The sequence below is a fragment of the Hydra viridissima genome, unplaced genomic scaffold (assembly GCF_058129835.1).
Source record: "Hydra viridissima isolate aposymbiotic clone 2 unplaced genomic scaffold, HvirCarnegie_v1 scaffold_15, whole genome shotgun sequence".
Classification (NCBI taxonomy): domain Eukaryota; kingdom Metazoa; phylum Cnidaria; class Hydrozoa; order Anthoathecata; family Hydridae; genus Hydra; species Hydra viridissima.
Window position 1 is genome coordinate 2,412,649 of NW_028324314.1, and position 22,069 is coordinate 2,434,717.

Genomic DNA, 22,069 nt, shown 5'->3' on the forward strand with positions numbered 1-22,069 from the left:
AATATAATTTAAACTTTTTAACACAAAATATAATAAGTGTTTTTTAGGTTTAAATATGTTTAAGAATGTAACATTTCACTACGAGGGTGTTAAAACATAACAAAGACGTCCACCCTTAAATCTAAAAAAGACCACTAATATTTGGAATTGAAATGGAAGCAAATTAGATTAACTTTTTGTGTATAAAGACAACATATTTTATCAGAAAAAGTCTTTCGTGTGAAAAACTTGTATTTTTTAAGGTTACGCTGGTGTTCCGGTTCCCCCCTCTGGCCCTCTATACACCCCTTCTATCTATAGTGTTATGTGAACTTGTGGCCTACTCTTACATCTATCTTTTGATAACAAGGTTTAGACATTTGGATAAGATTTGACAAAGTTAAAACAATTTCAGTGAAAAAAAATAATTTTTGGAACCAATTTATTCAATAAATCCATATATCGAAAAATTGCTACTAAAAACGTCATACCTTTCTTTTATATTGTTCGCTTTTAATAATTTTTTCACCTTTAAAATAATGTATTGAAGGGCTTTCTAATGATATATAACATTTTAGTATATGCTCAATTTTAAAAAATCAGTCCACGTACCTATATATATATATATATATATTTATATTCTAAAAATACATATACATAAACACACACACTTACATACACACATGTATATTTACATTATATATATATATATATATATATATATATATATATATATATATATATATATATATATATATATATATATATATATATATATACATATATGGCGCTACTGCAGTTTCCCCCTCCCCCCACCCCCTTTTTTTATGATTGATTATGATAGAGATTTTTATGCTGGTTCAGAAAAATATAAAAACATGAATTTCAGGTCCATGTTTTTCTATTTTTCTGAATCAGCATAAAGTTTTATATCATAATCAATCATAAAAAAAGGGGTGGGAAGATACTGGAGTAGCGCCTATATATATACATGTTTTTTTTTTTATAAGCATAACGCTTATAAGCATATGCAGGCTCAGATTTGGAAAAAAAATAACCATATGTAAGCATATTCGTGAGCCTCCATAAACTATTTTAAAAATTTGAATTTCATTTACTTAAAAATTTTAAATATATATATTTCTAAATTTATTATTTGTAAAAGAACAAAAGCTTGATAAATTTGTTCTTTTGCTGGACAATTTGAAGGGACAGATGCAGGAGAATTTTAAAGATGCTGTGGTTGCTGCTAAAGGACTTCTATGGTACGGTCTACCAAGTGTCACTGCCCTTTGGCAACTAGTTGATGCAGGATATGCTGCCACTCTGAAAAGACTTATTGTGATTGAACATCAAAAATGGCTCGATAGAGATAATCATTTTGATAGATGGTTCAGTAATACACTGCAAAAGAGAGACGAATTTTGATTACACATTGGGGAGGGGAAGCATGGAAAGCTTTAAACACTTCAACGTATGACAAGCAAAGGAAGAAATGTTGGACAATGACTGGGTGTTTAATGACTTCTGATGGCTCAGAAGATTTGCTTGTTAAACCAGAGGGCCTTGATAGTTACAAAGTGCTGCCACCATCCATTACAGATCCTGGCAGTGATCAACCTATAGGAAATCAGGGTGATATTCAACCGGAGGAGGTAGATGATGCTCTAAATGAAAGTGCCAACAAAATTCTTCCAGATGACACCTTTATTGGTCCGGACGAGAAGGAACGCGAAGTTCATATCTTTGATTTCATTGATAGCATTTGTATATAGTATATATGTTTTATTTTTTGTTATTATACTATAATATTAATTCAGCTACATCAAAGCAAATACAGAGCATAAGTCAACTTTTTATTTTTCTTATACCCATTAACCTTTAGTAACGCGCACACTTTAAGAAAGTATTGAAATAAGCATATTTTATTAGAAATATGCTTAAGCTTAAGCATACTTTTGAGCCCCTTTTAACTTTTTGCTTAAGTATACCCGAGCCTGTTTCAAAAATTTCATATGCTTATAAAAAAAAAAACATGTATATATATATATATATATATATATATATATATATATATATATATATATATATATATATATATATATATATGTATATATATATATATATATATATATATATATATATATATATATATATATATATATATTTGTATCTGTGTGTGTTTTAAAGCATCACAATTAATTAAATCAAGTAAAAAAATAAACTGACTTTTGCTTGCCATAAAATACCTGCGTTTTCTGGTTTGTTAATTGCTCTCGAAGATATAAATATATCTTCCCGGTAATAATAATATTTTCGGTAGAATACCGTAGATTTCCCTAATTCCGAACAAAATCGTACTTAAAGTTGAATAACTCCGCTTTCTTTTTGAATTTCATATTAATTTTTTTAAATAAATAAACTGGAACCTAAACTGAATCAAACCATATTAAGCAACAAGTAAGTTATTATAAAAATGTTCCCAGTAAACACGCATTAGTTGGTCCAACTGATGGGTCAGTATTGACTATAGTTGGCTAACTGTTGGCATTTATTGCCAACCATTAACCGACTGTGTACCGCGTGTTTTTGAATCGTTAAAGTTTCCCGTAAGTTTTATAAACGTATTTTAATCATTAGTCGCATGGTCTAAGTGAACATATTCACTTAGACCATGCAACTAATTATTAAAATTATTCAAATAGATTCATTCAATAATAAAAACTATTCAATAGAGTTAGTTTAGTTTGAAGCTTTTTGTCATATTTTTACTTTCAAACGCTTTTTTTACCTTTAATTAAACTTTTAAACTCAAACTCTCCTACACCTCCTAATATAACCGTTACGCTGGTAAGTACAAATATTTTACATTTATCCATTAGTTACACATTCAGATATAATTTTTGACATAGGTTTAGTTTTTAATTTATTTTTATGATGACACCATTGTTATATTTGTATTAGACATTTTAGCTCTATTTTAACTATTATTAAAAGTTAAAATACAGCTAAAATAAATATGTGCGTTTATAGTTGTATGTTTATGTGTATATTTCTGTAAGTATATGTATATGTATATGTATATGTCTATGTGTATGTATCTGTATGTGTATATGTATATGTATATGTATATGTATATGTATATGTCTATGTGTATGTATCTGTATGTGTATATGTATATGTATATGTATATGTATATGTATATGTATATGTATATGTATGTATGCATGCATGCATGTATGTATGTATGTATGTATGTATGTATGTATGTATGTATGTATGTATGTATGTATGTATGTATGTATGTATGTATGTATGTATGTATGTATGTATGTATGTATGTATGTATGTATGTATGTATGTATGTATGTATGTATGTATGTATGTATGTATACAGGGTGTCTGCCAGATCAGGGGAAATCAGGGAAAAGTCAGGGAAATCAGATATCTGCAAAATATCTAGGATTATCAAGGAAATTAGGTTGAATTTTAGAAAAATCAGTGAGAAATCAGGGAAAATGGCTCTTTATCAAATTTACATAGCTTAAATAAGTTGTATATAGTACATGTAATATAAAAGTTTATTTGGCAGATAGCTTTATGAACTTCTCTTGCATCAAGCGAATCTTGAATCATCATTTGCAAAAATGTAAACAATAATACAACCCATATTAAATCTATCAATACTTGATACATTTAGCTTGGGTTGTATTATTGTTTACATTTTTGCAGTTGAAGAACATTTTTCTAAACGAATCTAGGTCAACTTTTGTGAAGTTAAATTTGGGTAACTTTAAATCAAATCAAGGAAAACAGGTAAAAGATCACGAAAGTATCAGGAAAATATCAAGGAAATGTCAGGGAAATCCACCTTAGAATATTGACAGACATCCTTTATATAACATGCATGCATAAAAGTTGTTATATTCTAATATAAATGTTATATATAATATTTTATATGTATGTATTTTGTATATATTGCATATAATATATGCCATATATACAATATTGACATAATATATGCAGTATATAGATAAATGGTATATGCAATTGCATATACAATATGGCATATACATTTCATATTAAGCATAAATGACATTTATATTATGTTATATTTTATATCTATCTATCTATCTATCTATCTATCTATCTATCTATCTATCTATCTATCTATATATATATATATATATATATATATATATATATATATATATATATATATATAGAGAGAGAGAGAGAGAGAGAGAGAGAGAGAGAGAGAGAGAGAGAGAGAGAGATAGATAGATAGATAGATAGACAGATAGATTGATAGATAGATAGATATATTCATATAATGCATATAATGCATATAATTAAAGCATTTTATTAAAAGGGACATCGACTTCTAAAAACTGAGAAAACTATTCATAATTTTGGGGATCAGGAAAGTAAGGTTTTGGATTAAATATTTGTTTGTTGTTTTTTTTTTGTTTTACTACTTGTTACACATTGTATATGTGTTACGCGTACATACATTGATTATGATCCTGACATATATTGACAAAAGAAAACTATTTATATTTTTTGTAAAAAAAAAAAATTGTGTTTTAATTAAAGTCAGAAATGGATGAAGGCTTTAAAAAAATACATATTTCATGTTACAAAAATACACATTTCTACTTTTTTATGCAGATAAAGGTTTTAAACAACGCTCTTTTCCGTGACTTTAATAACACAGCACAAAAATGTGCTAGAATTTTTACAGCAATCAATTCATCTACAGGGATAAATAACATGAATGTTTAAAACTTTAGCTCCAAATATTTGTGTTCCATAACACCTTCATCCGTGTATGTCTTCAATTTAATAACTAGATAGTGTTTTTGAAACCAGTTTTCCAATAAGATTCAAATGCAATGAAATATTATTTAATTATTTATGTATGTTTATAGAGAAGTTGGCAGCTTTGGAGTTAAGATTAACAGAACTGGAGCAAAAAAAATAATTTTTTAGAAGTTCAAAGTTTTTTGGATAATGAAGACATTGTTGTTCCCCCTGGCCTTCCAATGAAAAGTTTAAATATAAAATTTGAAATTATTTTTTATATTATAATGTTTCTAGCAGTCTACAGGTTGCGTTTAAACTGGTAACTATTATTTTATAAGATCAAAGATAAGTTTTTTTATAAGTCTTATAATTGTAATTTATCAAAGGTAATTTAATAATACCTTAGTTATATTATACCGCATTACATTTTCATTTACCTTTGAAAAAATATTTTAAATAAAAAAAGTTGTAATATGTAGCATTATTTGTTTTTAGGTCGAATATCTGCGTTCTATTGGCAGTAAAGTTGAACGTCCAAAATACATACAAAGTGTGTTGGGAGCCATGTTTTCCAAAAATTATAGCGTTATATGTAATCTAAACGGATCTTCAAGTAAGATGATAGCTACTGGAATGGGCAAGATTAAGTTGCAATTTTATCATTTTGTGTTAAAGTGCTTACTAAGTAAGTATTACTAGTTATGTAAATTTTTTGTCTATTAAAGTCAACCGTATTTTTATATTTACAAAAATATGTTTACAACACTAAGAAAGAATATAATATGTTAGTACTTTATGACAATTACCAGTGTTGTCATTAGTTGTGAATTTGTAAGATATTATGTTCTCCCTTGGTGGCTTGAACTTATTAATGCTGTATTTTATTGTTAACTAAAGACATTAATTGCCAATGTAAACCATGATTTATTAGTATTCAGCTATATGATTTTTAAAGAGCATATAGAAGTTTGTCTTGAACCGATAAGCTAATTGCTCTCGGTTATCATATGCACATATTTTTAAAACTGCTAACCAGTTAATGTAATTCTGGATTTGCAAAGCATACGTATAAGAGCTTAAAAAAAACTTAAAAATAACTTACATTTAAACAAAAAATAAATTGAGTTTTTAAATTACTTACCAACTGTTCGATGTTTACTGGGTTGTTAATTTTTAAATTTAAAAAGTAAAGCTTTTGTTTTGATTTAGGAACACGTGTTCCTAATTCAAAGTCCCATATCAAATCCCATATCAAATCCCAAAAAATGTTTTGTCGTTTAGTTAATGTCGTTAAAATAATATTGTTAAATATTGTTGTTAACTACTTGCACGTAAAAATGCTAACTTTTGCAAAAAAAAAGTGCATTCCAAAAACTGTTCGGAAATTTGGAAACGTTTTAATTATGCAGAAAAGTACTGTTTTTAAGATATCTTACAAAGTATTGCTAATTTTTGACTTTTTTTTTTTCAGATAAATAATCACCATCAAATTCTTCATCTTCGTCTTTTTTTTTTTTAAGTTGAATTTATATTGTTGGTTTTTCAGGGTTTTAAAAAGTGTTTTACTTGCAATTAAAAAATTTAATCCAATCAATATATATATTTTGAAAATATTTTTTCATATTCTCATTACCCTTGTCTTTCAAATTACTTATCAGTTTTCCTTTTAAAAATCTGACAAAAATAAAAGATGCAACAATAAGTGAACTAAAGCTGTTTGTAACTAGGGACTGTTCGGAATTAGGGAAACCTGCGGCCTACGGTTACTACTTTTTTCCAGTAAGATGTTTGGGGTATAAAATCTGTTTTTTAATGGTAGATAAAGTTATTTTCCGGTATTCAAACTTCCAGTACATGAAAATATAATAAAGTTATGTTAATTTTGTTAAATAATAAAATTATGTTGAGATACGTCGTATTTATGGCAAAAGACATGGCACGATGTTAGGACAACGTTGGTATAACAACGTAATAAGTCGGTTATAACAACGTAATAAGTCGCTTGACATCGCCGATGAAAACCCAACGTAAACCCGACGTCGGTTTGACATAGGGTGCCCACTGGGAAGAATTAGAGATCGTTGAAAAACAGAGCCAAAAAAAGGAGAACGAAGGTTTTTAAAAGTAAAGATTATTTATTAAAAGTTTTCTTTTTTTGAATTGAAAACTGTTTATTGCGGGGGAGTTGTCGTCAGCTACCTTGAAAATTCAAATATGCAGTTGGCTTCAGATTCCATGAAGGAACCATTCATGAAACAATATATAAAACGTACAATCCAACTTAAACTACAGATTTAATGGCTAACTCGCCAAGATGCAGATAGATTGCTCAAAATCAAGTTTAGTTTATAACTTCATGGTGAGATAAATATGAACTTATTTTTCATTTGCTGTAATGTGAAGGTCTAATAAATAAATTCACGTGTAGTTTTATGTGATTGTCACGTTATTAAGCTCACTTCGTTAATCATCTTTTAAACACATTATGTTGAGTGCATAAATATTAAATGGATCAATGGTGGAACTTAAAAAAATTTTTTTTTTTGTAAACAATCTTTTCCAACTAACTCTACTTCTTATAAGTCTAGTTCTTGACTCGCTTTTATGCATATCAAAATATCTAAGAACAAAATTGGCAGAAACCATAACACCCTTTACCGGCTATGAGATTTTAACTAAGTGTTGTTTTAAAATAATAACAATAAAAGTAAAGAAAAAAAAAAAACCAACTGTGAGTACATTACTTAAGTTTCACGATCTAAACATCTATGTCATATGAAAAAAGTTTCATAAACTAAAGGGATGTAATTAACTATGAACAATAACGAAGATTAGTTTAAACGAATTTATTTTACTCATTTAAAACAGTTATTATCTTTGTATTGTTTAAAATGAATGCATTCTGCTCTAACCTCAAATGCAACTTAGTTAAAGGATTTTCATTTTAAATAGTCTTGGTATGAAACTAATAAAACTAATATACACCTTTCATAAAATGCAATTTTTGATAATTTCAATATGATTGGATGGTTGGCGTATTAACGCTTTCATCAACTTTAGGAGTTTTTAAATGTAAGTAACATTTCCTTTTATCATTATTAATTTAAACTATTTTGCAACTTGCTTATTTTATGAAGATTCTGTTGACCAAAAAGTTCTCTTAATTCGATTGTTTTTTTTTCCGTTTGGATGCGATATTTGTTGGGCAAAAGAATTTTTGTGTTTAAATTCGTTATTTTTAAAATAATATTTTAACCTTAAATAACCTAACAGAAGTAACACATTGATGTTTATTTACTTTTTAAAAGTTAATGCAAAAGTTGATCAGATTTTTTTGTTTTATTTTTTAATTAAATACAGTCGCATGAGAGAAAGTTTTTGGTTGATCAAAACATCCTTTTTTCTTGTCTTCCTTTTTGTTTTCGAAAATCATTTGAAAAGCATTAACTGCACAAAATCCATACTTTTGTAGAACTTATGTTAGAACCTTTTCAATTTAATTTTGAAGACATGATTTGTTTAAATCAGAAACAAAATAATTTTAATCTTCAAAAATGACTTTAACACAAAAAATGTTCGTAATCTTACTGATATAGTGTTCGTCATTGTTTCATCAATGATTAGTTCTTAAAGCGTTATTTTCAAATGGGTAATATGTAAGATTTAATTTTAACTAAACTTTAAAGTTTAAGTATTAGCTCATATTTTTTGATTGCACTTTTGATTGTATTTGATTTATTTTTCTAATACTTTCGTGAAGATGTATTATGTAACTTAACATTGTGACGTTAATGGTTTTAACTTAGTGAGGAAGATGCAGGCATGCTTGTATTGAAAACGCACTTCTTAAAAAAAAAGTTACACAAAGAGTGTGATATGTGGATTAGGAACATGAAAAAGACACAACAATTCAACACCTTAAATTGGTATTATTAACCTTTTCTCTGACCTAACCTAAGCAGGTTGTCGAATATACTTCGTTCTATTCCTGTCTCTATAATTTTTTAAAAGAATATCATCTAGTGGCCAATGTTTTATGAAAAAAAGGACTAGTTCTAGAACTAAAGACATAGAAAAGAATGTTTGCATGAACAAGAAAATGAGGGAATTAAAGAACGCTTCCAACTTTTGATTAACAAGAACAAAAGTCATATAAAGTTTTGAACGTTTTTATAGCCTAAGCCTTCAAAATGTCAACCTTTTTAAAAGTCTATATATAAATGGGAGTTGTCATCATTTTGTAAAGTTTAGACGCGAAAAGTTTTTCGGGATGATTTTTGGGGAATATTGAATGAGATTCTTGGCCTCGTGAAGTTTATTCAGGATTTTTTTTTTATGTTATTAGTCCTGATCATTTTTAAAAGTCAAGATACCGATAGTACCTAGTTATCACCAAGCTCATCGTCAATCAAAAAACAGTTTTCATGTCTAGAAAGTAACAAAGGCATTGAAAAGTTATGGCTTAGTTACAGTATTCTCCAAAAATGTTTATCTGCATTCAACTTGTATTTATCAAGTACAGTGGAGAATATTAAAACGACAAATTCAGCTCCTTTAAACACTGTGCGCCTGTTTGAACTTTGGTTTCTACATTAAGATCTACTACCCAATATTCACCCTTTTCTATGCGGTTGTCATTAAACTGCTGGGGCCATGGCTCTCCCTGAAAATTCACATTAATTTCTTCTACTCTTTGAACTTGCCTCTTTGAATATTGAATTGTAAATTGCTGTTTCACTAGAAGTTGGGGTTTAAGCACTATCATGATAAAATTGCCGGTCCAACACAAAGATTTACCATAAGATCTTTAATTGGCATTAGAAATGAATTCAATGATGGCACAGTTGATATTTTTGGGGATAGTGCCCTTCGCGCTAACCCAAAAAAAGCCACCTATATGGGGTGATAGTGGACACATGTAGGTGTCCAGAAATGGGAGTTTTGAAATCCATCTATTACGTCCGAGAGAAAAAAAATCAATTTTAAGTTGAAAATTTCCCAATTTTTTTATTGTTTCAATTATTTACTAAACAAGCCATAAAATTGAAATGGGTCATTGGAACTTCATGAAATTTTATGGTGTTGTACCTATATAGTATGACTATCAATTTATAAAATTCCATGCAGATATCTTGCTTGGTTATAAAGTTATAGGCCAAAACGTTTTGCAAAATCACACTTTTTGACAGTGTTGGTACCAAAAGTTTTTAGTTTTGGTAAAAAAGCTTTGTCTGATTGCCCTGAATTTCTATGTGCATACTCTACAGGTTATAAGCAACAAGTTTTATTAACATTGTTTTGGAATTAGGACCATTGCTGAAAAACTGTGGCCACAAAATCATTTAAAGCCACAAAATCTCCTCATAATATAGATTATTCAATTTTTGAGTGAAATGACCAACTCTGGGGAAAATTTTTGAAGTATTTGCTACCCTGAGCAGTTATCTATGTAAAATATTTTGAAATGCATGTACACATAACAAAACTTGGGGGGTTTAGCAAAATAAGTAGATTTTAAAATGGTATATTTTTTAAGTAATTCGCTTTTTCATTATGTTCGTATGAATTGCATTCAGAAAAAGCATTACAGAGGCCGTAAAAATTGAGTTATCGAGTAAAACATTGAACTCAATGTGAGCAATAGACTAAGGAACATTCGTGTAAACTTTGGTTGAAATCTGACGGGTAGTTTTTGACAACTTTTACCGAAAAAAGAAATGTACGGCATTCCCTATTTTTTGTTTAAGCGGATTTTACAGGTTAATCCATAAAAAAATCACTTGTTATTGTTTTCAAAACTTGCATTTTATTGCATTTGGAATTAATTTCTTTCTTCAACAAAACTACAATTATCAAGGTAAGATTCTTTTTTTACATTTTCAACTTCTGAGGAAAGTTTTTGGTCAATAATGTTTAAGATGGAAATGTTTTTCAGCGGAAAAAGTAGGAAGTGGTAAAAAGTATTGTATTTTATTGAGTATAGTTCGCACTTTTATTACAAAAAAATGATATCAAAGAAAAAGGTGCACACTTTAAAAATAATATTTATTTAATAGATGTATTCCATATTTATTGTTAAAAAAGTTGAGTGTGCACTATACTCATATGCAAACTATACTATATAAAATACTGTAAGATGACAAGTGGGTATATGAACTAAAGGGAGAATAGATATGAAAATAGTTTGATTTTATATCAAAACTATTTTAATCCTAATAAATATATTTTAAAGGTCTGAAATTGAATTAAGTTATTTTAAATTTTGTGACAAAGCATTGCCTAAATTTTAGACTAATCTCCAAATAAAAGGTTCACCCTCACTTTTGTGACCGTCCATATTTCTGCATACAGGTAAAGTTTCAATTCGTTTCAATTGCATATATTGTCAATAACATCAATTTCATTTTGGCTTATAAGTCTACAAACTTTTGCCTGTTTTTTTTTTTAACTTTTTTCCATTTGCACAACTAAGAGTTTAAATTTCAAGACTCATAAAACTATTTGAATACTGTTGCATTTACAGGAGACTAAGCAATTTCTCACAATGCCAAATCATACAAGTGGTCACGAGGAGAACAGAAAAATTGTCAGTCTAACTTGCCTTAAAAAGTGCACCAGGCAAATAACTTCATTCCAAGCGAAGCGTTTGTTAAAAATCTATGACATCAACTTTGACTTGGGTAATGCAAGAGTGCCTCAAGGAATATGTGATACATGCCGGACAATCATGAAGAAGCGAGATGAAGGCAAAGAAGTTGTTCTACCATCACTGTATGACTTCAAGTCTATCCGTGTCAGATTGGAAACAATTGGCGAAAACTGTGACTGTCTTATCTGCAGGATTGGGCGTCTAAAGCTGAATGAGAAACATCCGCTGTATGTTTCTTGTGCTGATGAGAAAGGGACCACTGTGCGCTGCAAAGATTGTCTGAGTCCCATCGGAAAAGGCTTTCCACACAATTGCAACCAATCCACATTTCGTGAAAACCTCAAAGAACTAGCTGCTCAATATGAGAAAGTTGCAGAACATATTGCTGCAAAGGTGATTGCAAGCAAAACAGCTTCACCAAAAGGCACTGTAAGGCTATCAAAACCATCTGGAGGACCACCTCTTCCTGTGACTCCAGATGTTTCATTTAATAATGAATACCTCAAGTAATGTTACATTGACACGACAAATGTTTTTATTTAAGAAGCATTTTTCTCCTTAATAATTTAGTAATTGGAAAAATGTTTCATTAGCCAATTTGTAATTACAGGGCCAAGTGGAACTATACCAAAAACCATCTCTCCTGCTTTGAAGACACAAGACATGGTCAATGTTCAGCTCAACACAGGTTTATCTAATGTGGGAATGATGAAATTGGCTAGAGTAGTAAACTAGACTTCAGGCACAAAGCTTGTTAAGCCGAATTTCAACAAACATTTTCTGGCTACTGGTCGAAAACTAAGGGATTTTTTTACCCACTAAAATGTAAAGGCTTCTGATGCAAAAGGTAAGACTGGTTCAGATCACACTGTTGCCCACTGTAAAAACATCACTGACCCTATCGGCACAATCAGCACATCTCGAAATGTTTCAATTGAGCGAACTATAAAAATCGGAATTGATGATGACAAGGGATATCTGAAGTTTTGTTTGGGAGTCATCGACAGAGCCACAAAAGAGTCCCCACCTCAAAAGCGTCTCTTGACTGACAGGCTTGCAAAAGATACGGGTGTAAAGCGCCAGATGCTCGTGGCAGTTGCAGAAGAGCTTCCCGAGACTTATGAGAATGTCCGCCAAACTTGGTCGCTCATTCAACTCGATAGAGTGAAGGCCATTGTTGCTTGTGACTTGAAACTGGCCAACATTCTCTGTGGGCTTCAAGCTCACTCAAGCTCTCATCCTTGCTCTTGGTGTAGCTTTGATTTCACAAATCTAGAGAAGGCTAGAGCCTTGAGAACACTTGGGTCACTTAGAGAGAGCTATAAAAGCTTCTTGAGCAGGGAGCATTCTTGCCTAGGCAAAATACACCGGCAATATTGTCCATCCACCTATCCTCAGTGGAGCCGATGATACTCTCATTATGGACATTTTGCTTCCACCGGAATTGCATCTTTTGCTTAGAGTTGTTAACCACATTTTTCAGATGATGAAAAAAGATATGGCCCAATGCCGAAAAATGGCCAACTTCTCTTAACATGAAACTGAGCCCCTATCATGGAGGCATATTTGAAGGAAACAATTGTCGCACACTTCTTCGGAATTTGGATAGGCTTCAACAGTTGGTAGAAGCTGAGTCGGCTTTCCAAGTTTTTGGATTCATCGAAGCGCTCAGGAAGTTTGATGCTGTAGTGAAAAGCTGCTTTGGATCAGACCTTGAGGATGACTTTTTGGACAAAATCCAACAATTTCATGACTCATACCTTGCCATCCCGAATGCTAGTGCTACACCCAAGATTCATATGGTATTTCACCACATCGAAGACTTTGTGAACCGCCACATGTCACCACTTGGAATTTACAGCAAACAGGTAGTTGAAGCAGCTCGTCAAGACTTTTCTCATCATTAGCAACAATACAAACGACTCCCATCTCATCCAGAATACGCTCTTAGACTTCAAAACTGCCTTGTGGACTACAGCAGCAAGCACCTTTAATAGTCTTACTATGCCAAAAATGCCACATTTTGTAATTCTAAAATTGTGCAGCTTATTTTAGAACTAAAAGAAGAAAATAAAATTTTTGAGTTAAAAGCTTTCACCTCTAATATTTGAGTTTTCTTCAACTCTTCATTTCAACTATTTCAGGCGTTTTACCTGATTAAAATTCAAGTTTTATTGCATCAAAAAGTTTTTGTCAGCTTTGAACCTTTACTAAAGCCCCAAGGTATTTGAAGAGGAAGTCTTAAAATTAACTTATGGGCAAAATCCCCAATTTGTGTTATGTGTACATGCATTCCATTATATTTTACAATCTAATTTTATTTTTTAGTTTTTCATGCGAAAAGAGCCATGATTACTTATTGCTTTTCCATTTACAACCTATACTAATGCATAGAAAATGTACACGAAAAAGGCCTATTTTATGAAAATCTAAAAACTGACCTAAAAGTTGCAATTTTTTGATATTTTTCAATAGACTCTATAATTTTTTATATTGATTGGTGCTCAGGGTAGTCAAAAATGCAAAATGGACCCCTCAGTTGGTCGTTTTCATTGAAAATTGATTTACCAATTTTATAAGGAAATTTTGGGGCTCGAAATGATTTTGTAGCCACAGTTTTTTAGCAAATGGTCTAATTCCAAAACTCTAATTATAAAAGTTGTTGCCTATTGCCTATAGAGTATACATACAAAAATTCAGGGCAATCAGACAAAGCTTTTTTACCAAAACTAAAAACTTTTGGTACCAACACTGTCAAAAAGTGTGATTTTGCAAAACGTTTTGGCCTATAACTTTATAACCAAGCAAGATATCTGCACGAAATTTTATACTATATAGGTACGACACCATAAAATTTCATGAAGTTCCAATGACCCATTTCAATTTTATCGCTTGTTTAGTAAATAATTGAAACAATAAAAAAATTGGGAAATTTTTAACTTAAAATTGATTTTTTCTTTTTCTCGGACGTAATAGATGGATTTCAAAACTCCCATTTCTGGACACCTACATGTGTCCCCTATAACCCCATATAGGTGGCTTTTTCGGGTTAGCGCGAAGGGCACTATCCCCAAAAATATCAACTGTAATGGGTTTATGAAAATCTTAGCTTTGAAATAATTTATGAAGGAGTTAAATGTAATATTTCTAGTTTAACAAACAATCGAATGATAACTGTTGACAACAATTTGAAAACATACTTCGAAATTTTAAGATTTTTTTATTGTCCATTTAAAAATGGACAATAAAAAAGAAGTAACAATGCAACATATTTAAGTCATGGGACCAAAACCAACTGGAGACAAAATATATACACCATTAAAAGCATATGAAAAGTGTTTAAGAAATGATTTGTAATATAGCATGTAAAATGACATGACCACAAGGCAAATGTATTAAACAGCTTTTTAAAGATACTGCTACTTGTATACATCAAACTACTTATGGCTTGATGGGTTTTTGTAGACATTTACTTAACACCACTCGATTTTATGCTCCTATTAGTCAATTTACATCAGATCACCTAGATAAAGAATAAAGTATACTTCCTCAAGGTTCAACAGACTATAGAAAAATTGCATATCAAAACTCATTTTTACTTTTGAAATTAAACGTAGACAATAGCAATCTTGATGTGGAATTTGGTCATAAATGTGCTTTATGCCAATAAAAATGATCTGAAGACTGTTGTGAAATTCTTGATAACATGCAAGATCTGGAATTTTCTATTGCTGAAGAAGCTAAAACGTCACTTGTCCACATTGCTGGTACTGTTACATAAAATGATAAAGAAAGAAGTGAATATGAACTTTTAGATCAAAAGACATTCTATTATTTTACGGTTATACTTAAATTTAGTTAAATACTTTAAGCGTTTAGTTGTAATTAATTACATTTATAACTGGGTTTTCAATATATTGTCACTGCTTTACTTGCGATGCCCATTTTTTAACTTAAAGACATTATCTGTTACAATTTTAATTTACTCTCTGACTAAAAGCTTAACTTTTAGGATAACCTTATAGAAAATTGGCTTCAAAGCTGGCAAAATGCCGTTAAATTTGGAGTGAATTCTTTTAGCATTTGTTATGTTTTGAGAAAATAGAAGCTTAATTCATTTTTTATCACACTACATGGTTGGCCCTCATTCTGTGGATTGAAATTCAGAGCCAACTGCTCTAAGCATTTTCCTAATAATGTTTGGGAAGATTTCATCATTACGAAAAGCTCCTCTTGCAGTATTGCCATAATTGGTATTGATATGTTCTTGCTTTGCCATTTCAATAAAAAGATTCCGTTTTTATCAAACTTTATCTTCAAACTAGATCTGGTTAGTCAATCTGAAACTTCCATTTGTTCTCCAGTACGCACTACTTTTTTGTCTCTTTCTGTACCGCAAATGCACTTCTTGCAGATGTGTGTGCTCGATAGCGTTATATTGCACTAGATCTATTGTGGTGCAACAGTCAACATAAGTGGCACAATACCAATATGAAAGAAATATTGTTCCTTTATAGCATTCTAAGATAGCTCAGTTTTTTTTTTTTTTTGGTTGCACAAGTTCTGGCTTAAAGTGGAAACAAATCCGAGTTTGAAAAAAATATTTTAAGTATGAATGTTTAGGGTAAGTATCTTTATAATAAATTTTTATAAGTATCTTTATAATAAATTTTGTCGCCTCATTCAAAGATGCAAAATGATTTTATTAAGCAAAACAATTGAATTATGCGTATGAGTCTCCAATAATCCTTCTTTTAAGTCTCTTTATGAAAGTCAACTTCTATTAACTCTATATATCAGGAATAAAAAAAAAAAAGTTTTTAAATGAAAGAAAAGAAAGTGAAAAAAAGTAAAATCAAATTTATTAGCAAATGCAACATTTAGGGGTATTGGACCTTCAACTCGTGTACTGTTGAACAAACTCCATAGACTGTGTAAAATCAACCAGCCGCAATTTTTGAGGTAAAGTAGCATAATCTGAGTGCCATTTTCCAACAGAAGTTTTAAAAGCTTCGGAAGAGTGTTTTATGAGAGAACTCACTACGCTTATATTAAAGCATAGCTATGATAATAAATATCTTTTTTGACCATACAAAGTGATATCAAATATGCAAATTGCTTATTTTCATACCTCGATGAGCAAAGCATTATTTTTGTCATAAAAGCTGATATCGTGTTTGATTGTCACCCAAGTAATGGGTTTCGGGATAATTCTAGAAGAATTGTCTATGAGACAGAATTTGGTTCAAAGAACCTAGGTCAATTTCGCAATAAAATAAAACTGCTACTCCATGAATTCAAAAAATGACGTAAAAGATTGAAATTTTATACTGATAGAGAAGAAAAAATGTCCACAAAACTTGTAATTATTTGTTAGCAAAAAGTAATTTACAAAAAAGGCAAGTTTGCTGGGAATATTTTACTGATTCAAAAAATCATGAGTTGTTTGAATGATCGCATTTTTTGTAAAAAAACGTCCAAACAAAAAAAAGAGACTCTGTTTCACCTAGAAACTTTTTTAATTTCCTTGTTCTGTTGTCACACATTTGAAACTTCAACAACTGATTCAAAACTTTTTGAGTGTTCTTTAGAAGCGAAATAAATGTACCCAAGAAACTATTGATATTTTGGAAAAACTAGAAACGCAAAATTGGACATTCATACTTATCTTGATTTGCGGGGATAAATCCATAACTTAGTCTTTGCTAAATGCTAATGTCTAATGTCAGATGTTGCACCACCAAACAGTTCAATAATAAAGATGTTGAATTGGAAACATCTCCGTATTATCATGCTGGATTTTATAATATATCAAGCTGTTCAGATTTTTTTTTCTCTTTTTTAAATTGTTTTAACTAGTTTTACGATCTTAAATGTTTTTAAACTTTACAAATTAATGTCATTGACTTAATAAGTTCTTGAGAAACAGTAATGCAAATCATATTCAACTTTCAAGAATAGTTTCTTTTAGTTCTTTCTAGGGAGTGATTTTATGAAGTTATAATATTTTTTCTAATCTCTCTTTTTTGAACATTTCAGCCCTGAAACGTTTTAAATGATAGTTTTTAAAGCAATGATAAAACATTGTAAATGATAGTATTTCATCAAAACCTGGAGAAATAATGTACTTCTAATTTCATAATTCACATATTTAGAATTCACATGTTTTGTTGACCAATTATATATAGATTATTCTACAACAGAATTGCTTTGAATATATTAAACTAGACAGGAAATGTAAGGAATTATATAAAGTTATTAATTGTGATGCATTTTGTATTGCAATGTGTTTTCTTTCAATGTTTACCTTTTTTTTCAAGAGTTGATTATTTTTAAATATTCGGTTGCATGCAGCTCTAACTTTTAAAAAGTCAGATCTTCTTTAATTTATTTTTTCTTGAATTTAAAACGGAACATTGTAGTTTTCGAAAAAAACGTCCGAACAAAAAAATGGGATTTTGTTAGATTTAGAACTTTATTTAATTTCCTTTGTCTGTTGTCACACATTTGAAACTATTAGAACTGATTCAAAATATTCCGAGTCTTCTTTAAGAGAGAAATAATTGTACTCTAGAAACTATTGATGTTTTGAAAAGTTTAACAACGCATAATGGAAATTCATACTAACTTGATTCGTTGGATAAATCTACAATCATGCCTTTGCTAAATTCTTAAGTCTTATGTCAGAAGTTGCATCATTAAAAAGTTTAATGATAAAGATGCTGAACTGGAAACATGCTCAACTTATCATGCTGGATTTCATCATTTTTCAGACTGTATGGACTTTTTTTTTTTTAATATGTTTAAACTAATTTTGGGATCGTTAATGCTTTTGAACTTTGCGATATAATGTCATTGACTTTTTTATTTCTTGAGAAACCGTAACGCAAACCACATTTAACCTTCAAGAACTTTTTATTTTAGTAATTTTGAGGGAATGATATCATAAAGTGTTAATGTTTTGCTTCAATCTCTCTTTATAGAACTTTTAAGCTCTAAAAAGTTGTAAATGATATTATTTAAAAATGTTTCATCAAAACCTTGTGAAAGATATTAACGCTCTTAAATAATCATAAAGTCTAAATATGAATACCTTAAATCACATGTCTTAAACAATAGTAAAATACTTCGTGGGTTTTACATCAGTATTTTCCAAGTCATAATGTTTTGAATTGACCAATTATAAAGAGTTTTCTCAAATAGAATGACTTCTAAACTAGACAGGCAAGGTATGGATTATTATAACATTGTGATGAATTTTATGTTACAATGTATTTTCTTTTGATTTAAATCTTTAAACTTAAATTTTTTATCAAGATTTGAACAACTTTAAATATTTGATGGTATGCAGCTGAAACTTTTAAAAAGTCTGATCTTCTTTAAGTTACTTGAGCTTGAATTTAAAACAGAACAATACAAAAACGGAAAATAATTCAATATCAAAACAACAAGATTATTTTTCGTATCATTTTAGAAACTAAAGAAGTTTAGGCTCTATACTCATTTGGAAGAGAGACTAATTCAAGTTTGTTTGCCCTAATAGCTGATTGTGAGAAATGGCTAATTTGGCGATTTTTTTTCAATCAGTCCATCAGAGAATAATTCATTTTGGTTCACTTTACGACCGCCAAAATGTTATGGGTCTTACCGACCGCCGAACAGCCGATATTTTTGTGCTTCAATGCTAATATATTTTTGATGAAAAAAAGTTGAAATCTGATAGCAAAACCAGTTTACTTTCAAACGGTGCAAAGCTTGTTGTATACAAAAATATGACAACATGATGAAATTTTTCAAATTAGGTTGATGAACTAAACTTATGGCACTTTCTTCGGAAAACTTTTTTCGCAGAAGGAGGAACACCCATTAAAGTGTTGTTTCATGAAACGTTTTGAAAAGAACTTTCTCTTTCAGTAGTCAAAAAAATATCAACGATTGCCCAACCTTTGACAACAGTTACAAACAGATGATATAAGTATCAAAATCTCCAGACTGATTATCCAATTTTGCAACGGATAGCACATAAACTGGAAGCATGACTTGTTAAATACCGAAATGCGTTTCTGCAAAGCAAGCTAGTGCGAACACTAACGACTGCTTGAAAAGACGAGACTTAAGTAGCTAAACTACCATGTATCATAAAACATCAAGATGCATTAACAAATGATAAACAAGAGAGCAAGGTAAGCTTGCTACGGAAGCACTGAACTTGGAATCCCTACAAAAGGCGTTTCTTTTTTAAAATCTACTAACAATTCTAACAAACTTAATAAGCAAAATGAAGAAAAAGTAATCTTATAACGCATGACTGACTTAATGGAAAACAAATACCGGATTGCGTTTCTGGAATGCAAGCTTGCTTGAACACTAATGTGTAATAATCGCTAGACGAGACTTTAGTAACTAAAACTATCATGTATCACATAACTTCACAATGCAATAAAAAATTCTAAAAAGATAAGCAGTGAACTTGGAATCCCTGCAATAAGCGTTGCCTTTTTAAAATCTGCAAATTATTCTAATGAATATTAAAATAAAATGAAAAAAAACAAAACCATATTACGCTTGACTTCATGGAAAATAAAATATATTTTTTCTTTAACAATTACAAGTTCTTTCCTAATACAACTCTAACATATCTTTTTATATCAAACATAACCCTCATTCTAAAAACCCACTACATAAAGTAAACATTTAAAAAGAGCAGTTTTATAACTTTTAAAAGTTGGACTTTTAAAATACTTGAGTTTGAATTTTCACTGCGGAGAACAAAATGATAAGCAAAGAGTAATATAGTAAACCGATCGTTTACTATATTATAGCAACAATATATATATTTTTTTTATCTTTTATAGGAACTAAAACAGTTTACACTCCATATTCTTTAAAAGACTCGTTGCAAACTTATCCTTGTTTTTCGATCGCCGAACAAACGGTTTCCTTTGCAAACCAAAATTAAGGTTTAACAAAATCTTGAAACAGCGGAAATTAACTGGAATGAATTTTAATGATGATGAAAACAGGTTCATCTCAAAAGACAAAACGTTTGAAATAGAAGATTGCATGAAAGAAAGTGCTGTTAACGAAATGGTTGATGGAGCCGTAAAATCCGTTCCAGTTAAACCCTTAGGCAGTCTCAATGCAACTGTAATGGATGGTAGAGTTGTGAGGTTAACTTGGAAACACCCAGATAGCTTTTTGGAATGCTACCTTGTGAACTTCAAAGAATCTACAACAGAAGTTGAATGGAGGAGGATAAATGTTTCTAAACAGGAAAACACTTTTGAATTTGATCAACTTTTGTTTGGGACGGAATATTCTTTCAAAATACTGGGGATAGATGACAGAAACAGAGAATTTTTACTCACAGAAACAGTTCACCTGAAAACCGTTGAGTTAGATACTCCGCAAATTACATCGGTAAGTAAAAAGGCAATGCAAATGACACAAACATAACATATGTAAAAATTGTTATATTTTTTATATCCAGAAACATGGGAATGCAGCATGCACTAGCTTAATTAAGTTATTAAGTAATAGCAATTCAATCTGAACGACAAAGTTTTTTAAGTACAATTATATATAAAACCTGATATACTTAAGATTATTAGTACGAAGTACAGGTTGTGATTGCTAGCAATGATTAGATTTCGAGTGAATGTTTTAATGTATACGCGAGGTTGCTAATTGGAAAGGAATGTAAAACTATTAAACGATGTTCAATATATTCAATTTAGAAACATAAATACAACAAAATTACTTTTAAAATGCTTTTTCCACGTCCTCATTGTATTTCGTGTGATAAAAATTTCACTCATCAAAGCAATATTCACTTGCAACATATATTTTCGTAACGAAAGGGTATTGATTAGCTGCTTCTTTATACCTTAGATGGTCAAAAAAGCAGATTTGCTATTTCCAGTTCGTCACTCACTAAGGTTTATTTCAAACGTGGCGTAACTTATATTGATTTAAAACTTTACAATAAAGAGTAAGAAATGAATGAAATTGGTATTGATCATAACGATTGGGAAAAAATAATATATATCTGAGTATATAAAGACTCTTAAGGTTATCAAATTGTTTATTTTATAGAAAAAGAACTTTACAAAAATTTATAAATAACATTTATAAAACAGACTTTTAAAAGAGTTAATTTATAAGTCAAATAGTTATTATAATGTTTTCACATACACATACATATATACATATATACACAAATAAGAAGTAATAAAATGTACATAAACATAAAGAAAAAAGTTATAGAGATAAAGAATAAAGTTATGTATAACTTATATAAAATACCTGATAGAATCTATATCTATATCAAATACCTGATCCAGTTTGGCCCTGAATGTTACACGGGTGTTACAAATTAGAGTAAGTACAAAAGTCTGAACGCAATGTGCAATTAAAACCAAATATTACAATTTTAAAGTGGATTAACCCACAAGTTCGTCATGTGTTAGATGAATTGCCTTCTAATAACTTGTTGAAAAGTTTATGCGCCCTTAAACACAAACTTCAATTGAAATATATATATATATATATATATATATATATATATATATATATATATATATATATATATATATATATATATGTATTTACTCTTTCTTTAATCACAATTTATTT

General features: G+C 29.8%; 1 protein-coding gene and 1 long non-coding RNA gene across 2 annotated transcripts; both read left to right on the forward strand.

The window, feature by feature from the left end:
• Nucleotides 1-7,735: 7,735 nt before the first annotated feature.
• LOC149878158 (uncharacterized) lies at nucleotides 7,736-19,988 on the forward strand. Its single transcript, XR_016447692.1, has 2 exons — nucleotides 7,736-7,857; nucleotides 18,009-19,988. It is a non-coding gene; the product is annotated as an uncharacterized LOC149878158 (long non-coding RNA).
• Nucleotides 11,076-13,535, forward strand: LOC149878159 (uncharacterized). Its single transcript, XM_090073301.1, has 2 exons — nucleotides 11,076-11,136; nucleotides 11,309-13,535. The coding sequence occupies exon 2, from the start codon at nucleotides 11,330-11,332 to the stop codon at nucleotides 11,942-11,944; it is 615 nt and encodes a 204-aa protein (XP_089929427.1). The 5' UTR covers nucleotides 11,076-11,136; nucleotides 11,309-11,329; the 3' UTR covers nucleotides 11,945-13,535.
• Nucleotides 19,989-22,069: the final 2,081 nt, after the last annotated feature.

Coding starts and splice junctions, on each gene's coding strand:
- LOC149878159 (XM_090073301.1), top strand. CDS start 11,330: ATGCCAAATCATACAAGTGGTCACGAGGAGAACAGAAAAATTGTCAGT.